This window comes from Glandiceps talaboti, chromosome 22, assembly GCF_964340395.1.
Source record: "Glandiceps talaboti chromosome 22, keGlaTala1.1, whole genome shotgun sequence".
Taxonomy (NCBI): Eukaryota; Metazoa; Hemichordata; class Enteropneusta; family Spengelidae; genus Glandiceps; species Glandiceps talaboti.
In genome coordinates, this window is record NC_135570.1 from 1,786,344 (window position 1) to 1,801,161 (window position 14,818).

At 38.0% G+C, this 14,818-nt stretch overlaps 1 protein-coding gene across 1 annotated transcript; it reads right to left on the bottom strand.

Moving 5' to 3' along the window:
- Positions 1-421: 421 nt before the first annotated feature.
- On the bottom strand, positions 422-13,336 carry LOC144451995 (PDZ and LIM domain protein 3-like). The gene is made up of 5 exons (XM_078142956.1): positions 13,092-13,336; positions 5,756-5,907; positions 4,722-5,250; positions 3,114-3,262; positions 422-2,125 (listed from the first exon to the last, which is right to left on the bottom strand). The coding sequence occupies exons 1-5, from the start codon at positions 13,182-13,184 to the stop codon at positions 1,906-1,908; spliced, it is 1,143 nt and encodes a 380-aa protein (XP_077999082.1). The 5' UTR covers positions 13,185-13,336; the 3' UTR covers positions 422-1,905.
- Between the last annotated feature and the right edge of the window lie 1,482 nt (positions 13,337-14,818).

Below are 14,818 nucleotides of genomic sequence, written 5' to 3' on the forward strand. Positions count from 1 at the left end.
TCCTGGTCGATTCCACTCGGCCTCAGTTTGGTACAGTTCCTCTATCGATCACAGAACGCCTCTGTTTTGACAATACTCAACTCAATTCAGGTCGACCATTCACAAACATTATCATCGATTAAACTCAAACTGACAACGAAGTTTTTAAGTGCAGGGGATCCACTGTGTAACTACCTGTTGGACGTTACTCCTGGTAATGAACCGCGCCCTCATACGCAAGATATGGGAAATGATAATATTCGATGGCGTCTCCCTACTTGTCAGCACTGTGCATACAGACATAATACATACATACATACATACATACATACATACATACATACATACATACATACATACATACATACATACATACATACATACATACATACATACATACATACATACATACATAACGCACGTCCATAAACAGTATTTCCTATTAAGTGCTTTTTATTTCAGCAACTTTAATTATTTAATTAGCAAAGTGTACAAAATATTGCTATTCGACTACTTAACAATTGCAACTTTTAAATCAATATTAGCTCAAACTTGAACTTGGTGAATGACTTTGACATAGTGAAACTACAGTAATATCTGATAGTGAAAATGTACAACTATCATCAAATAGTACTCAATAAGTAGTTTGGTAAGTTACATTGGAAGGACTATTCGTTTGCAAACAATCCGAAACACATTTACGTGAGACTCACGCTTGTCACGAGACTACTTTGTACGTCAATATATTTGATGATAATTCTAAATACGGGATTCGAACAATCACGCTAATAGAACAATGCTATGAAATCTACGAAAAATTCAAGCAATTGGAAAAATGAAATCCTAATATTTTCGACTCAACGTTGTATTCAAATCGGTCGTATTCTTAATATTCGGGGTTTTTCGAGGTTGAAAATCTCATTAAGTTTGTCACCATAAAATATGCAAATTGTCTCATTACATATGCAGAACTTACAGCCTCGCGTCACGTGATGACCGGCACCATAGAAATGTGCAAGTTGTCACATCACATTATGTACGCAAAGAACTACTGTACGCAGTATGTCAAGTGTCAGTCAGTCACGTGCCAGTCTCATTTGTACTTTGAAAGTATTGTCTCAAGTGTGTTCCGCATCTTCTACTACGAAAAAAACTCTGTAGAAGCTGCATAACAAAAATTTAAACATTTTTCTTCCAGTATTTTGTTTTGGAATTAAAAGAAAGAAAAAACATCGCTGATGGCACCATTGTATGTGTTCAACTGTTACAGAGAAGAAACGTCATTCCAGAGTATGAAAAGTCGAGGTTAGACTGTTGTAATGTGTTGACGAATGAAAACCGTCGATATATTAAATAGTTGCTGTCAGATAAAGAATCAACTTATCGTCAGTTGATTTTAAATGAGGAGAATGAACGCGCCATTTCTTGTTAGTGTCGGACCGTTATTCTTGTATGTATATAGCTGTAAATCTTTAACTTCAAACCTCAGTTCAAATGTACGATCCTCAATATGGCGTCGCCAATGTACGGACTGGATGGAATTACTTGGTTTGAATAAGAAATATGATCTTTGGATGTGGACACTGTTGTGGACAGTTGTTTAAAACCTTTCTGGCCAAAAATATAACAAAGCGTAATAGACATTCCTAAATAGAATCTTTACAAATATTAAATATATGAAAACATAGTCTGGTAGCGGTGATGATGCAAGTTCCCGCCTAAAATGTTGTTGGTTTACATACTAATTCGCATGCGCGTTTGTTTGTTCGTATCTGACGTTACTAGACTTATAAAGAGGAATAATATTGCATTTCATGTCATATTTTCGGATGCAGTCACTTAAAAACAAAGCATATTGCAATTAATCTGTCATGTATTTTTGCCATTTAGTGGGTACAGAATTTGGTTTTGTTTTTCACTTGGTTTTTAAAGTTCTTGGCCGTATTCATCGGAATCTTGTACGATCTGCTGCAGAACTCGGAACGACTTAGACTGTGAGCCTGGGTTGGTATAGCCGTAGTATTCCATTTCGCCTCCTCTATTGTCAATGTATCGTGAACTAGCTTCTCCGTACTTGGGTTTAGGACTCTTGTCATGTACCGTTTTGTACACTGACGAACTGTGGTCCACATAATCCTGTCCGCCCCTGTGGTGATAGAAGATATCTGATATTACAATAAGTGAATAAAACATACGGCTTTATTTCTACAAAGACACTCTTATTTCTGTTAGTAAAATATGATCAGAAATACCATAAAACAACAGAAATTTGCGCTAAGTCAAAAGTTACGATGTGTTACGTTTAAGATGTTCTAAATATACTTTTGTTTCTCACTGGCAATAAGTTGTTTCTACGAAACACAGACTACTGGTTATTATGGTAAGACTTGTCCTGTTTCATATCGTAGAGGGAATGTTGTTGTTGTTGTTGTTGTTGTTGTTGTTGTTGTTGTTGCTGTTGTTGTTGTTTTTGTTTGTTTGTTTGTGTTTGTTTGTTTGTGGGCTTGTGTTTTACTCATTTGGTGTGAATTACGTCTACATGTCTTGAACTTGAACATCTAGACCACTACTCTTTAAATGAACAAAATGTCAATATTCAACTGAGTTTGTTCATCAAACAAAACGATTGTTCACCCTATGATCACGTCTCACGTGACCATTACACCTTCAATGCTGAAAAGTTATTCATCAAATGGGAATTGTTAGATTAAAGTGACATAAGCCGAGTTTATCATGAAACTTTTTATTCATGTGAAAATACTTACACATAATCCCAGTAAACTATTCTAGTATGTTTATGTCAATGCATGTCTAATATGACATCACAATTGTCTTCTGGCACTGTTAGAACAATTGATTGCATAGTATAGGGATTTCGTCGGCATTTGTATACGTATGATAAATTACGTCATCAGTTGTGCAGCAAATATTACATCAAAAACAGTATACTCAGCGTGTGTCCCTTTAATGTCAAAACTGTATATTTGTAATATATTCTACCATGTAACACGCTGATGTTTGATTAACAAATTCTATAAGGCCAGAAACAACCCATTCATCGAAAATATTTGTTACATAAAATAAATGAAATGTGTCAACAACCTCCCTGGAAATGCGACGTCAAAATGTCTTACCCTCCTCCAATGACACCGACTTGTCCAGAGGCTATCATATCGGCAGTCTGTCCCCGGAAAGTATCAGCGATATTTTGCGATGAGTAGATACCAACGGGTGAATTATATTGCAGATGAACAACCTTCGCAGAAGGACTTGTAGGTTGGTGCTGAAATACAGAAATATAGAAAAACGTACATTGACATAATAGCTTTGTTGTGTTTTCTATGCAGAATCTAACTTGTCTTCGTTTGAGTTTGTCAATCTTTACATACACTGGGCTAGAATGAGTGGCAAATCCAATACAACGTCAAGGGCTTGGTGACACGTATCTATAATTCATACCAGTATATTGATGGCGCAATTGCAAATCGAGAGATCTGATTGGTCATCAAACTAGCACATGATCTGGTGGCACGCGTCCAAGTCTTAATGTTTACATACTACTTCATATTGTACTTGGCATTCAATGCTTGTCGTCTGCTCTGAACATTGCAGTCTACAGTGATAGTGAACTTTGCGGATTGTCAGAGGAAGATTTTCTCAGTGAGACAGAATAGTTTATGGGAAATTATGAAGGAAATTTCGAAAGCATCCGAGTTATCGCGTATTTGTACAAATCATTGCCTACTATAAAGGTCAGGGCATGCACGGTTCTTGACTCGGCAGTTGCAGAAGTGGAAACAGGTACGTGTGTGTACGTATAATGTCATTACCAGAAGCAAGTGTAAGACCTTACACTGACCGACTTACCATTATTCAAATAAGAAATTTGTTTGGATTCCTGTCCTAGAGTATCAGTCATCCGAGTGGGAAATCCCCAAAGACTAACTCCCGTAAATTGATAGTATGTGTAGAGTGTAACCTTCTGCCATGTCTATCGCTTTGCCACGCGTGCACGAAGCATGCCGTATACAAACTACTATGATTTCAAGTAATTACCTTGAGTTACATGTGAACAGGTGATTTATTCATTACTGTACTTTTAATGGCTCAATCAATGTACAAATTATCCCTAGAACCAAGTAGCAGATGAAATAAATACAGTCACTGCACGACACACGGCGTCCATACATGGTCGACGCGACGTTCAGACCGTTGCGTTGATTTGATACGCGCGTCAGATCAGCCGGCTGGCCGTCTTGAAAGCATGCAAATTATTCATAGGGGGTGGGGGGGGTGGGGGTGGGGGGGGACGAAATCATAAATTGTTAGTTCTTATCTAGTTTCCAATTTTTTCAATATATAATAGCGATAAACCACCCCCTGGGGATGGTAAAACAGTCGGTTTTGACCAATGAACTCAATATATGCACTCGCGATAGCGACTTAAGATCACTGGTCAAAAACTTGTGGGAAACCATCCCCAGGGTGTGGTTTATTGTTAAACATTGCTCGAAAAACAGAGACGATCATTAAACTTTAAATACACTTGGCTACAGCTGGGAAGTCTACAAAACATGTAGCCCATTTGTCAATTGACAAGGGGTTCTGAGTGAAAAAAATAAGCAACACAAAATTGCGCAGTTTTAAAAAATATGTGCCGTATACACAAATAACTTGAATTTCTTTTTCGTGGAATGTATGTAAAATTCCGTCAGGTGATAAGTCCGATTCTAATACCATACCTCTGTAACTTCTTCGCTACCGTGTGTAGGATCAATACGTCTGTAATAAGACGGCATCTTGGAAGGTTGGTGGTGGGGATGGTATTGTGGTTCCTTCCGTATCTCAACTCTAGGTGCATTACTTGATGGTGGTGATGGTGGTCGATGTACAGGCGATCTGACTGATGAAGGGTCGTAACCATAAGTGAAAGGTTTCTTGTCTTTAGTCGGACCACCCATGTGCATCACATTAGGACTGGCGACCGGTCTGAATGTGGGAGATGTTCCTGTTGGTGAAAGTTGGTGTCCAAAGGGTTGCGGTTGCCTTGAGTAGTTGTCTTGATAAGGTGGCGTACGAGGAGAACGGGGTCCCATTGGAGATTGATAACTTTTGAATTGTTGAGGAGGGGGAGGGGGTGGTGGAGGTGGTGGTGGAGGAGGAGCAGGTGCAGGAGGTGCCACACCTGCAGGACGGTAAGCGTGGTGATATTGCGGTTGTGGCGCCCTCGGCGGTTCAGGTTCTTGAGCTGGGGGCTGATCCACACCTCTCCTACAATATAATACAATAAATGTGTTATCAACAAATGTCAATCATTTATGTTGTTGTCTTTGTTTTTTCTTAAAACTTGTTTTTGTACTTTCCACTACCATCACTAAGTTTTATGAACAGTTACATAGTGGGGTGCATCATAATTGACAAAAAACATGGTTTTATACCTTAACTTGTCTGGTGATTTACGAAGAAAAGTTTACAGGGCTGCGCAATGATGAAGTAATACTAATACAAAGTGTCGCAATACAGCCCGCCCTCTTGTGGTAAATCTGGTCAAGGAAAATGCTCCGTTCGTTCTACCATGGAGGTATAAACCTCCTTAGTTCTACCATGGAAATATCACCCACTTTCATGGCTCTACCAACCTCATTTCACGCCTAACGTCCATCTTTTATATCACATTTCCCATGTGCGGGAAGTATTGGCCTCCTTATTTACGGGCAAAGTTTTGAAAACAAAACAAGTTTCTGCTTGAGGACATTTCGTCAGACAGATAACTCACCTCATTAGTGAAAGGAAGAGGTCACCTCGAACTTGACGAATTTTTTCTTGAGCTCGAGCTAGCGTCATGTCAAAAGTAGGTTCTCCATTTATTGCAGTTAAAATGTCATCTTTCAAGATATCGGCTCTTGCTGCCTTCCCGCCAGCAGTTAGCTGCAAAATGAAGAGATAAATTTAATATGTTTGACAATATTACAGTAGTAGTTCTATGCAATTTGAGTACTGTCGTAAACCACTAGCGTCTCTCCAACGACGCTTAACAGATGCCCCCCCCCCCAGCTCTTTCGCATTGGTGACCCCCCCCCCGGCGGTAAAACTCTTGCCTCTGTACGGCGGCGCTTAACAAACACCCCGTTGCTGTTTAAGCTGAACTATATATATACTCTGACTTGTGATAATATTAGAAAGTATGAAAATTTGTGTATAACACGAATAAGTGTAATAAGAGAGGACTATGAAAGGGTAGTAGCAAAAACCGGTTGGGTGTCAGTTAGCAAATGAGGACATTATATACACTAACTATACTGTCACGCATTCTTGGGCTGTAACTATACAGATATTCTTTGTATGACTAGCAGTGAACAACTATAATCCTTGACAATAATTATGAAACACATCGACATAGTACATAAAAATGTCAGTCTAAAATTATCAACGCAAAATTAACAATGGAGGCAATAGAAGCACTGACACTTGTATACCAACCGCGGCCCTTGACCTTGCAGTTCCACAATGTATACATGCACACTCATCAAATACAAATAAATGTTTGCAGTGGGGGGGGGGGGGGGGGATATGTATTGTATTTTTTAACACACGTGCTAAATTTAAATTTGTGCAATCCTTGAGCAAGAACACACAGTCCAGACTTTCATTGATTTCAACCAAGGCTGAAGACCTGGATTTACACCGTTTATCTTTGAGTAAAAACACACGACGGAGAAGGGTTTGTATATTTTAAATGTGGTCATAATACCAGCAACTTTAAACGAAATTTTTAGTTTGTGATGTATAACACGATGTTCTATAAAACAGTCAACGTCAACACCCACCGTTCAATATTTGCATAAAGCTAAAGTTTCCCCGTATGCCATTTGTTATAGCACTAATGTCAGGATTATAACTGAAATTCATTTCAAGGGGAATTTAAAACTTCTAGTATTTTCGAAAGTTATTTTTCTAATCCTTAAATGTTATATTGAACTTAACATTATGAAAACTTCCCGGTTACAATATCAGTTGTGGGATATTGATTTATTGTGAAGTAGACTATACAGTTTAAAGGTCTTTACAGAGTGTTGACGGTCGATTAGGCTATTGAGTTGTTTGCATTGTTTTGAACTACAGTACGGTAGCACATTGCCGTGGTTGATGACTAAATAGACCAGTCTCATGCCCCATGCCACCGTTGGCTGCGCTGTGCTCGTGTCAAGATGGTATTGGAAACGAGTCGACACTTCAAAATGATGGTCATCTTGTTACAACTGGCCACTAGATGGCGATGTGATCAACCAGATGACTTTGACGTGTTGTTACCATGGGGATGTTGAAATATACATACTTGCACGTTGTTGTCTATGCAAAGAACATCTCCTTTGAATTTACGTTGTGGTCATAAAGTTATGACGTGTTACGTGTTGGTGTAGACTGATGTATAAAATGTACGCCAGACGGTAAATTAAGCTTGTAGACAAACTTAGATGAAATTTCACATGTAGATATCTAAGGTGGCATGTAGAAAGCTGGCAATATTGAAATTAAATCTGTCTTTCCATTTATGCAGTGGTTAATATGCCAGACGAGACTGCCCCCCGCCCCTCACTCCAAACATTTATCTGTATATGAAAATGGTTTCCGAGACACACTCTACCGTAATCAAATGATTTTTAGTGTATATCAATCAAATATTATGGACTCTAATCCATAAATGAAAAAAAAAATCGCGACATTGGCAAACATTCTACATTCTGATAAATCACACAATGCAACTCTTCTATTGCCAATGGCAATGTCCCTCAGAGGTCAAAGGTCAACGTCATTGCCATTTAGTCATAAAGAAAGCCATTTTACGCTGACTGATATTTTTTACCATCTTTACAATAACTAAGAACGAAACTGCTAAAAGTATCTGACTAAATTCCAAGACTAACGCATATTGAACACACATGTGAATTGTGTAGAGTGAAAACAATATCAAGTTTCATTGCATACTTTATAACATTCTTTAAATTGTTATTATCTTATTTGACCATAAAGATGTACGTACTATGTAGTCATTATAAGTCTAGCTTTATATGCCATCAGATATTCTATACTTGAGTACACACTAGAATATGTGTTATACTTGGATAAGAGTTCTCCATCGTTGTAAACCACAGCTTCTTTTACGGCACCGTCTAAGACGCACTGCCAAGAGGCGTTATTTCACAGTGGAAGAAATAGCAACTCTGGTTTGCGAGAATGGGGTTCTCAAGACAAGTATGAATGCACGTTATCTTCTAAATGATGATAAGATTGACTTCCTAGCAGGAGTAGGGGAGAAGAATGATGGTGACAGTTGTGGTGGTGGTGGGTATGATGCGATGATGATGTGGTGGTGGTGGTAGTGGTGGTGGTGGTGGTGGTGGTGGTGGTGGTGGTGGGGATGGTAGTGGTTTTGGTGGTGGTGATGGTGACAGTTGTGGTAGTGGTGGTGGTGGTGGTGGGTGGGGGGGGTGAGTGGTAGTGGTGGTGGGGATGATGTGATGGTGATGATGATGGTGGTGGTGATGTGATGGTGATGGTGGTGATGATGATGATGATGATGATGATGATGGTGGTGGTGGTGGTGGTGGTGGTGGTGGTGGTGGTGGTGACGGTGACGAAAAAGGACGCCGTGTTGTTATTAAAGGACGATGTCGGCGACACCAGTGATCACAATGTAAATTTAAAAGCGTTACGACCGCTGATCAAGTATTAAAGAAGAGAGTATGAAAATGTGGAATTATAAGCATGTCCTAATGACCAACACAGCTGAAGAAAATACCACCACAAATATAGAACATTGAGGTTGACATTATGACCTACAGACTTGTCGGTCTTGTCTTATATCAGACTTACTAACTTAGTATCATGTGGTTTCAAATAATCGCTAATAGGAAACGTTCATGTTAAAAGACAGCTTTGTAATATCTTGACTACTCTGGTGACGATCTCATTTCGTACGTGCCAAGCGTTGTTAACCCCTGGGTGACCATGACGGACTTGAAACTATGCAATGTCATGAGGATAAGGTCAATATAATTCGTGAGCATGCTGAGTCCATCACTGGGATAAATTTCACTACAAGTTGTCGATTTTATCCAAAAAAATGTAATTTATATATCATATGTCGCAATCCTTTCTCGTGTGAATTTTGCAATATATATCGAAGACGACTCCAGAGATTAAAGTTGTAGCAGTTATTACTTGGGTTGTCATATAAGAAGGCAAGCATATACTAAGCAGACACTGTCCCGTTGGACTTATTGCCTATTTATGTTTCTTACACATGTAGATCTAGTTTCACGCGTAATACTGGAAAGGAACTTAATCACAACGTCTTAATCACAAATTGTTATTAAAGTATCATTTCTTACCTACTCGTTAGAGAAATTAAGCAAAAATCTCACTGTACGATGTGCAAACGACTGTTTAAAAAAATAAATGTAGAGATGGAGCCATTTTCTCGACGATTCGTAAATTTAACCCTTTTACTTAGGCGTAAACATAAAAGGTGATTGCGTAAGTAATACTTTCACTTATTTTTGGTAAAGTTCGTAAACTGTACTGCATACCCCTACATATTTACCCACCATCATACCAATACACCAGACTATAAGCTGAAGGTAATCCCAAAAGCTTACATTCCATCTAAACGAACATATCTCGTCCGACCTTTTCGCTGATGATCGAACATTCCGCGTAATACAGCAGCTTAATGACATACCATCACGTACAACTAGGGAAAGGCACAATTTACTTTTGTAGATCGTAAACTTCAAATTGTTTGTCAACTTCTAAGACGATGATAGACATATAAACATACCTTATTGTGAGTAGGATAAAATCACATTAAATCCAAGGCTATTCAACCTAATTAACGTTTATGTCTCGTTTTAAACATGTTTTTGGTTTTTAGGTAGCTTTATTCACGGTTTGACCTGGAGCAAGAGCCTACAACCAAGTCTTGCTTCTTGTGGATGATCTTGTCACCAGTAACCATGGCTCACTGCGATATCTTATAAAATAGTAGACACTTTGGGTTTTCGATAGACATTTTGACTTAGAGAGAATGTTTTTGGGAAACAAATACAACAAATATAAAATAAATTCCGCTGAGAACAGAACTGTAAGAAAGACAAACATATATATCTGGCATATAAACGTTTATCGGCTTTGCTTATGGTCCTGGTTAGAAACATTAAATATGATTTCTACTTCCAAAATGTTGTCTTTCATAATTCTGAAAGACTGTTCATGTCAAACGAACTCACTATTTTCAAATCCACTGTAAAAGAATACATACATGTACGTGTATATCTTGCTGCTAAAATACTTTACTGTGTTATTTATAGCATTTACATTGTGCGATGTTAATCACCGTCTTGTCACAGAATATCATATCGACTGTCAGACTGTAGTTGATGTTCCGAGGTCGTATGTTTATTCCACAATGATTCAACGCACACTGGTGCTATTTTTAAGAACAACTTTGAAGTGTTATTTGTCTTTATGTTCTAAATCTGTTTTCAGCAGTACACCGATACAATTACACACCACCCACGTAAAATACTATGCGTGACAACCACAGACACTTGTGGGTCGAAATACTTAAGAATCTACTAACTCGGGATGATAAAGATGTCGTTGATCTCAATAATATGGACAAGGGGTTAGCTAGAATGATAACGACGTTATATCTATGCTGCAAATATTATGTACAAGCGTTGCATTACATAACAATAATACTAATAATAATATTTATTTTTGTATACCGTAAATCCATAGAATGCTCTAAACGGTTCACAAATCTAAAAAAAAGAAAAAGCTCTTGACACTAAAACAACACTTGCTACATCTTAAAAGACAATTAATTAAAAGCTTTGCGGAAAAGATACGTTTTAAAACTTTTCTTAAAACAATCAACGGTATTACACATTCTAATCCCAGCCGGTAAATCGTTCCATAACCGCGGAGCAACATGGCTGAAGGCCCGTTTGTAGACGAAAGATGACCTCGTAAACGAAACCTCAAGCAAGCCCAAATCTTTCATCCGAAAATGATGTTGATTTGTGTTCACAGTGAGATCAAATGTATCATTATACATGCTTGTGTGCTGTCAGTGTCTGTGTTTTTTAAATATAATTTGTTACAATACAATTTTTGCCAGACGTTAAAAACGTCGTGCCGCCGAATTGAAACTCTATGGTCACTCTGGTTTGGTAGTAAAGCACAGTTGTACGATCCACACGCACGCGCCTTGCCAGTAACTACTGACATTAATAAAACAAAACAGAACAAACATTTTATTTCATCAGGAGAAGAAATCGAGATGATCAGACTTTCTCCAATGGTGAACTCTGGTCTCAAATAAATAAGGTTAACGTGGTGGTCAGATTTTAGAATGGACAAGAGCTTCATTCATAATGATCGCTGCGTGATTCAATGCATCATGTCTCTCAACAAACAAAAGGCTTGCGTTTTATTCGCACATGCGTATTAGGCGACCTGTGAACTTTAAATAGCATTATAGTCACAAAGGTGATTAATCACATACATTTAGAGGCACGTTTCGGTTCACTAGTCTATCTGTGTTATCAAATCATCTCTACACCCCAGATCTTGAGATTTGTTGCCACGGATCGCACTAGACTACGGTTCACAATCACTCGTTATGTGACATATCGTCCTCGGAACATTATGACGTCATCGAAATCAAGGCTAGCCTACATGCAGGGTGTAATGACCATAAGATATGATGTCAGTCATGCATGTGGGTTGTTTATAGCTACCAGTGGTTTCGATATTTGTCTGGGTTTGGGGTTCCACATCCGTGAGATTTTCCGGTTTTACATGAGTATGTTAAAATGACTGTCAGTTACATTTGGTGGGAACTAAGTTGAGATATAGGTCCATGGGAAACTGTAATCATATATGTGAACTTTATAGTACATATTCTCAAAACAATTTTCAATATGTTTCTTATTTTCTCAGACCACTATGGATAATTAACAACTAATAAATGGAAATCAGGAAATATACATTTTCTTTGATTAAAAATGACGGATAATTTCCGATTGTGTCACTGTTTGAGAATAACATGTAGATATTAAAATTGCCATAAGTAACTATTTATATGGATGACAAGAGTCAATACATTAGTCACTGTAAAACACACAGTCTAAAGTCTACATTGGTACTGGTATGATAGTCAAACATATTGTGAACTGTCTGTTGGATATTGTACAATTAGTGAAGAAATAAGACGGCTTTTATAACTGTTACAATCCCAACTAATTTTATAGCCAAGGGGCAAGGTGATAGTTCGTATCATTTTCAGTTCAAATCATGCCAACACTCGATCCATGCATGGTAATGGCTAGCTGCCATCTTTTTGTTTGGTCCACAATCGAGGTTGATATTGAGTCATGTCGAGTATTTGTTTTCACACTACAGTTATAGCACTCCGTGACCTTTCGCTCTCTCGTTGACTATAATCTCCGGTCACAGCTACACGTTGGTATGTGGACACATAATGGAGAACTACACTTGTGTCTGTTCTGTAAATTATAATTTATCCGTGAGCGAGCCTTAAATTGAAGTTCGTGTAGAAATATTAAAATGTCTACACATAACTGTGTACATTTCGATTCATACGCACGACTAGATACATTTAAAATGCAAATGACACGAGTTGCTATGTACTGGGTTAAGGGTTCGTCTATCTATATCCTCACTACTCCGCCATGATGGAATGCTCAAGGAATTTCATTTTGCGTCTGCGCAACCATCTTATTTTGTACATTTAATATCGGGTTTACACAGTGACTCGCACGTACATTCTTACCATGTTCTCAAACTTAAAACTCAATAACCAAAATTCTATACACATGTTCAAAGGTATATCATTGGCTTAGAGTTTTACCTGGCTATAGTGACGTGTGCAAACCTGCTCAGGTATAACCAAATAGGGTTCAAGTAGGACATTAATGTCACTACTATAACAACAACACTTTCGTTGTTTCAAAATGCTTGGCTTAAAGAGAAAGCTTACACGTAATTTCTATGGAGAATTCTACACACCGAGAACGACCTACCCTTGAAATAATAAGCGGTTGTTGATTTTCCTTGCCACCAGTGAGTCGAAAACCCCATGGTCCTGGGCCGGCTAGACGAGCCTTAAATTGCATCTTGGTTGAAACGTTCCTCTTCCGAATTGTACAAGACAATGTTTAGATACTAAAGAATTTAGATAAACTTCCAACTTGATGAGTAATTTTGGTCGAATTGTCTTACTTCACGACCGGTCGCCAAAAGTAGAGATGCTGGGTCGAGTTCCTTCTTTACGGCACATGCGCGGTGGAAACAATATAACAGTGAGGTATTTTAGGAAATGCCTTCCTTGATAGATATTACTATGTGAAGTGCACTCGATGCCCCCGAACAAACGTTCAGTTCATTCTCGAACCAACCAACAGTTGTAACTACGCCGTGTTTATTGATCTTTTTGTGTGTTTAAGTCTCCTTAGGACTCCTTGTAAACATGTAAGCACGACCTGTCCCCCAAATGTTTGGAACATGAGTTGACCCCAAATTCGCTATACAAATGTACTAAAGGTTTTTGACACCCCAGTTAAGCACACAGTTTTACATATCTATTTGGTACGTCTGACAAATTAGACAAATACCAAATTGTAGTTTTTGATGACCAATACGCGTGTCTTGTAATACATCTAAATATCTCTACAGGCACGGTCTGTCTCTCGATGATTGAATACAAATATACGACTAGTAAATATAATATTACAAATGAAATATTTTGATGTAACATTGTAATATTACTGCGGACAGCCAACTTTCAGTTTACTAAGTTAGCCGCAAACTAATTTATTATTACAAAATATGCTTGGATAATCCAAACATATTGGTGCAGTGCTAAGTTTTAATTTATTTGTATAAATCACCCCCACTTATGAGTCTATGTCTTATAAGAAATATAGGGCTTATTGTTGTTCAATGTCACATTGTAGATTTCACAATGTGGGTGGTAGTGAGTGACAGGGTGCCCTGAGGGTGCCATTGTCCTACATATAGAATCACCCAGTAATCAACATATTGTCAACACCGGAAGTCCACCAAAATATTGTAAACACCGGAAGTCCACCCAAAATATTGTAAACACCGGAAGTCCACCAAAATATTAACTGAAATATCGAAATATCATACGTATAATAAGAAGTCACAAGTTAAAAGTGTATAAAAAAATAAACGCTCGAGAAACACTCCCTAACAGAAACATCACCCTACTGTGAGTGTAATTACATCACTGTCCGGCTAACAGCTTAGTTTTAGTTTGTGTTTAACCATAGACAGTAGTCTACTGTCTATGGTTTATCTTAGTAAACTAAAGCCACAGGTTACCAGAGTCGTATTATGACGAAGAATTACCTACACGTGTTGGTGATTTGTTACAAAGAAATTAAAACTCGAGACTGGTTGGCTTTCCACAGTCGTATACTTTTTTTCTGCCGTTCCAAATGAAACTATCAACAAGTTGATTGTTACATTTAGGCCATTGATAATATCGATTTTACACTCGTTCAATTCAGGGAATATATTCGTAAATTTCAGAGAATAAACATACGTCAGATTTGTGTACTTTGTTATAAATACAATAAATAATAATGAAAAACCACCCTGGAATCTCAGTCTCTGGGTGTAAATGCATCTCGCCAATACCATCCCATAATTTCAACGGATATGACAGGTTTTTTTGGTTTTTGTACGAGGATCTAACCTCTCGATGTCCTAATAAATTCGTTCC

Bases quoted from the DNA above. Each gene is read 5' to 3' on its own strand.
- LOC144451995 (XM_078142956.1), bottom strand. From the start codon at position 13,184: ATGCAATTTAAGGCTCGTCTAGCCGGCCCAGGACCATGGGGTTTTCGA. The intron at 5,251-5,755 runs GTGAGTTATCTG...ATTATATTGTAG, and splicing joins CTCTTCCTTTCACTAATGAG to GAGAGGTGTGGATCAGCCCC. The intron at 3,263-4,721 runs GTATGGTATTAG...TCTGTATTTCAG, and splicing joins GTAGCGAAGAAGTTACAGAG to CACCAACCTACAAGTCCTTC.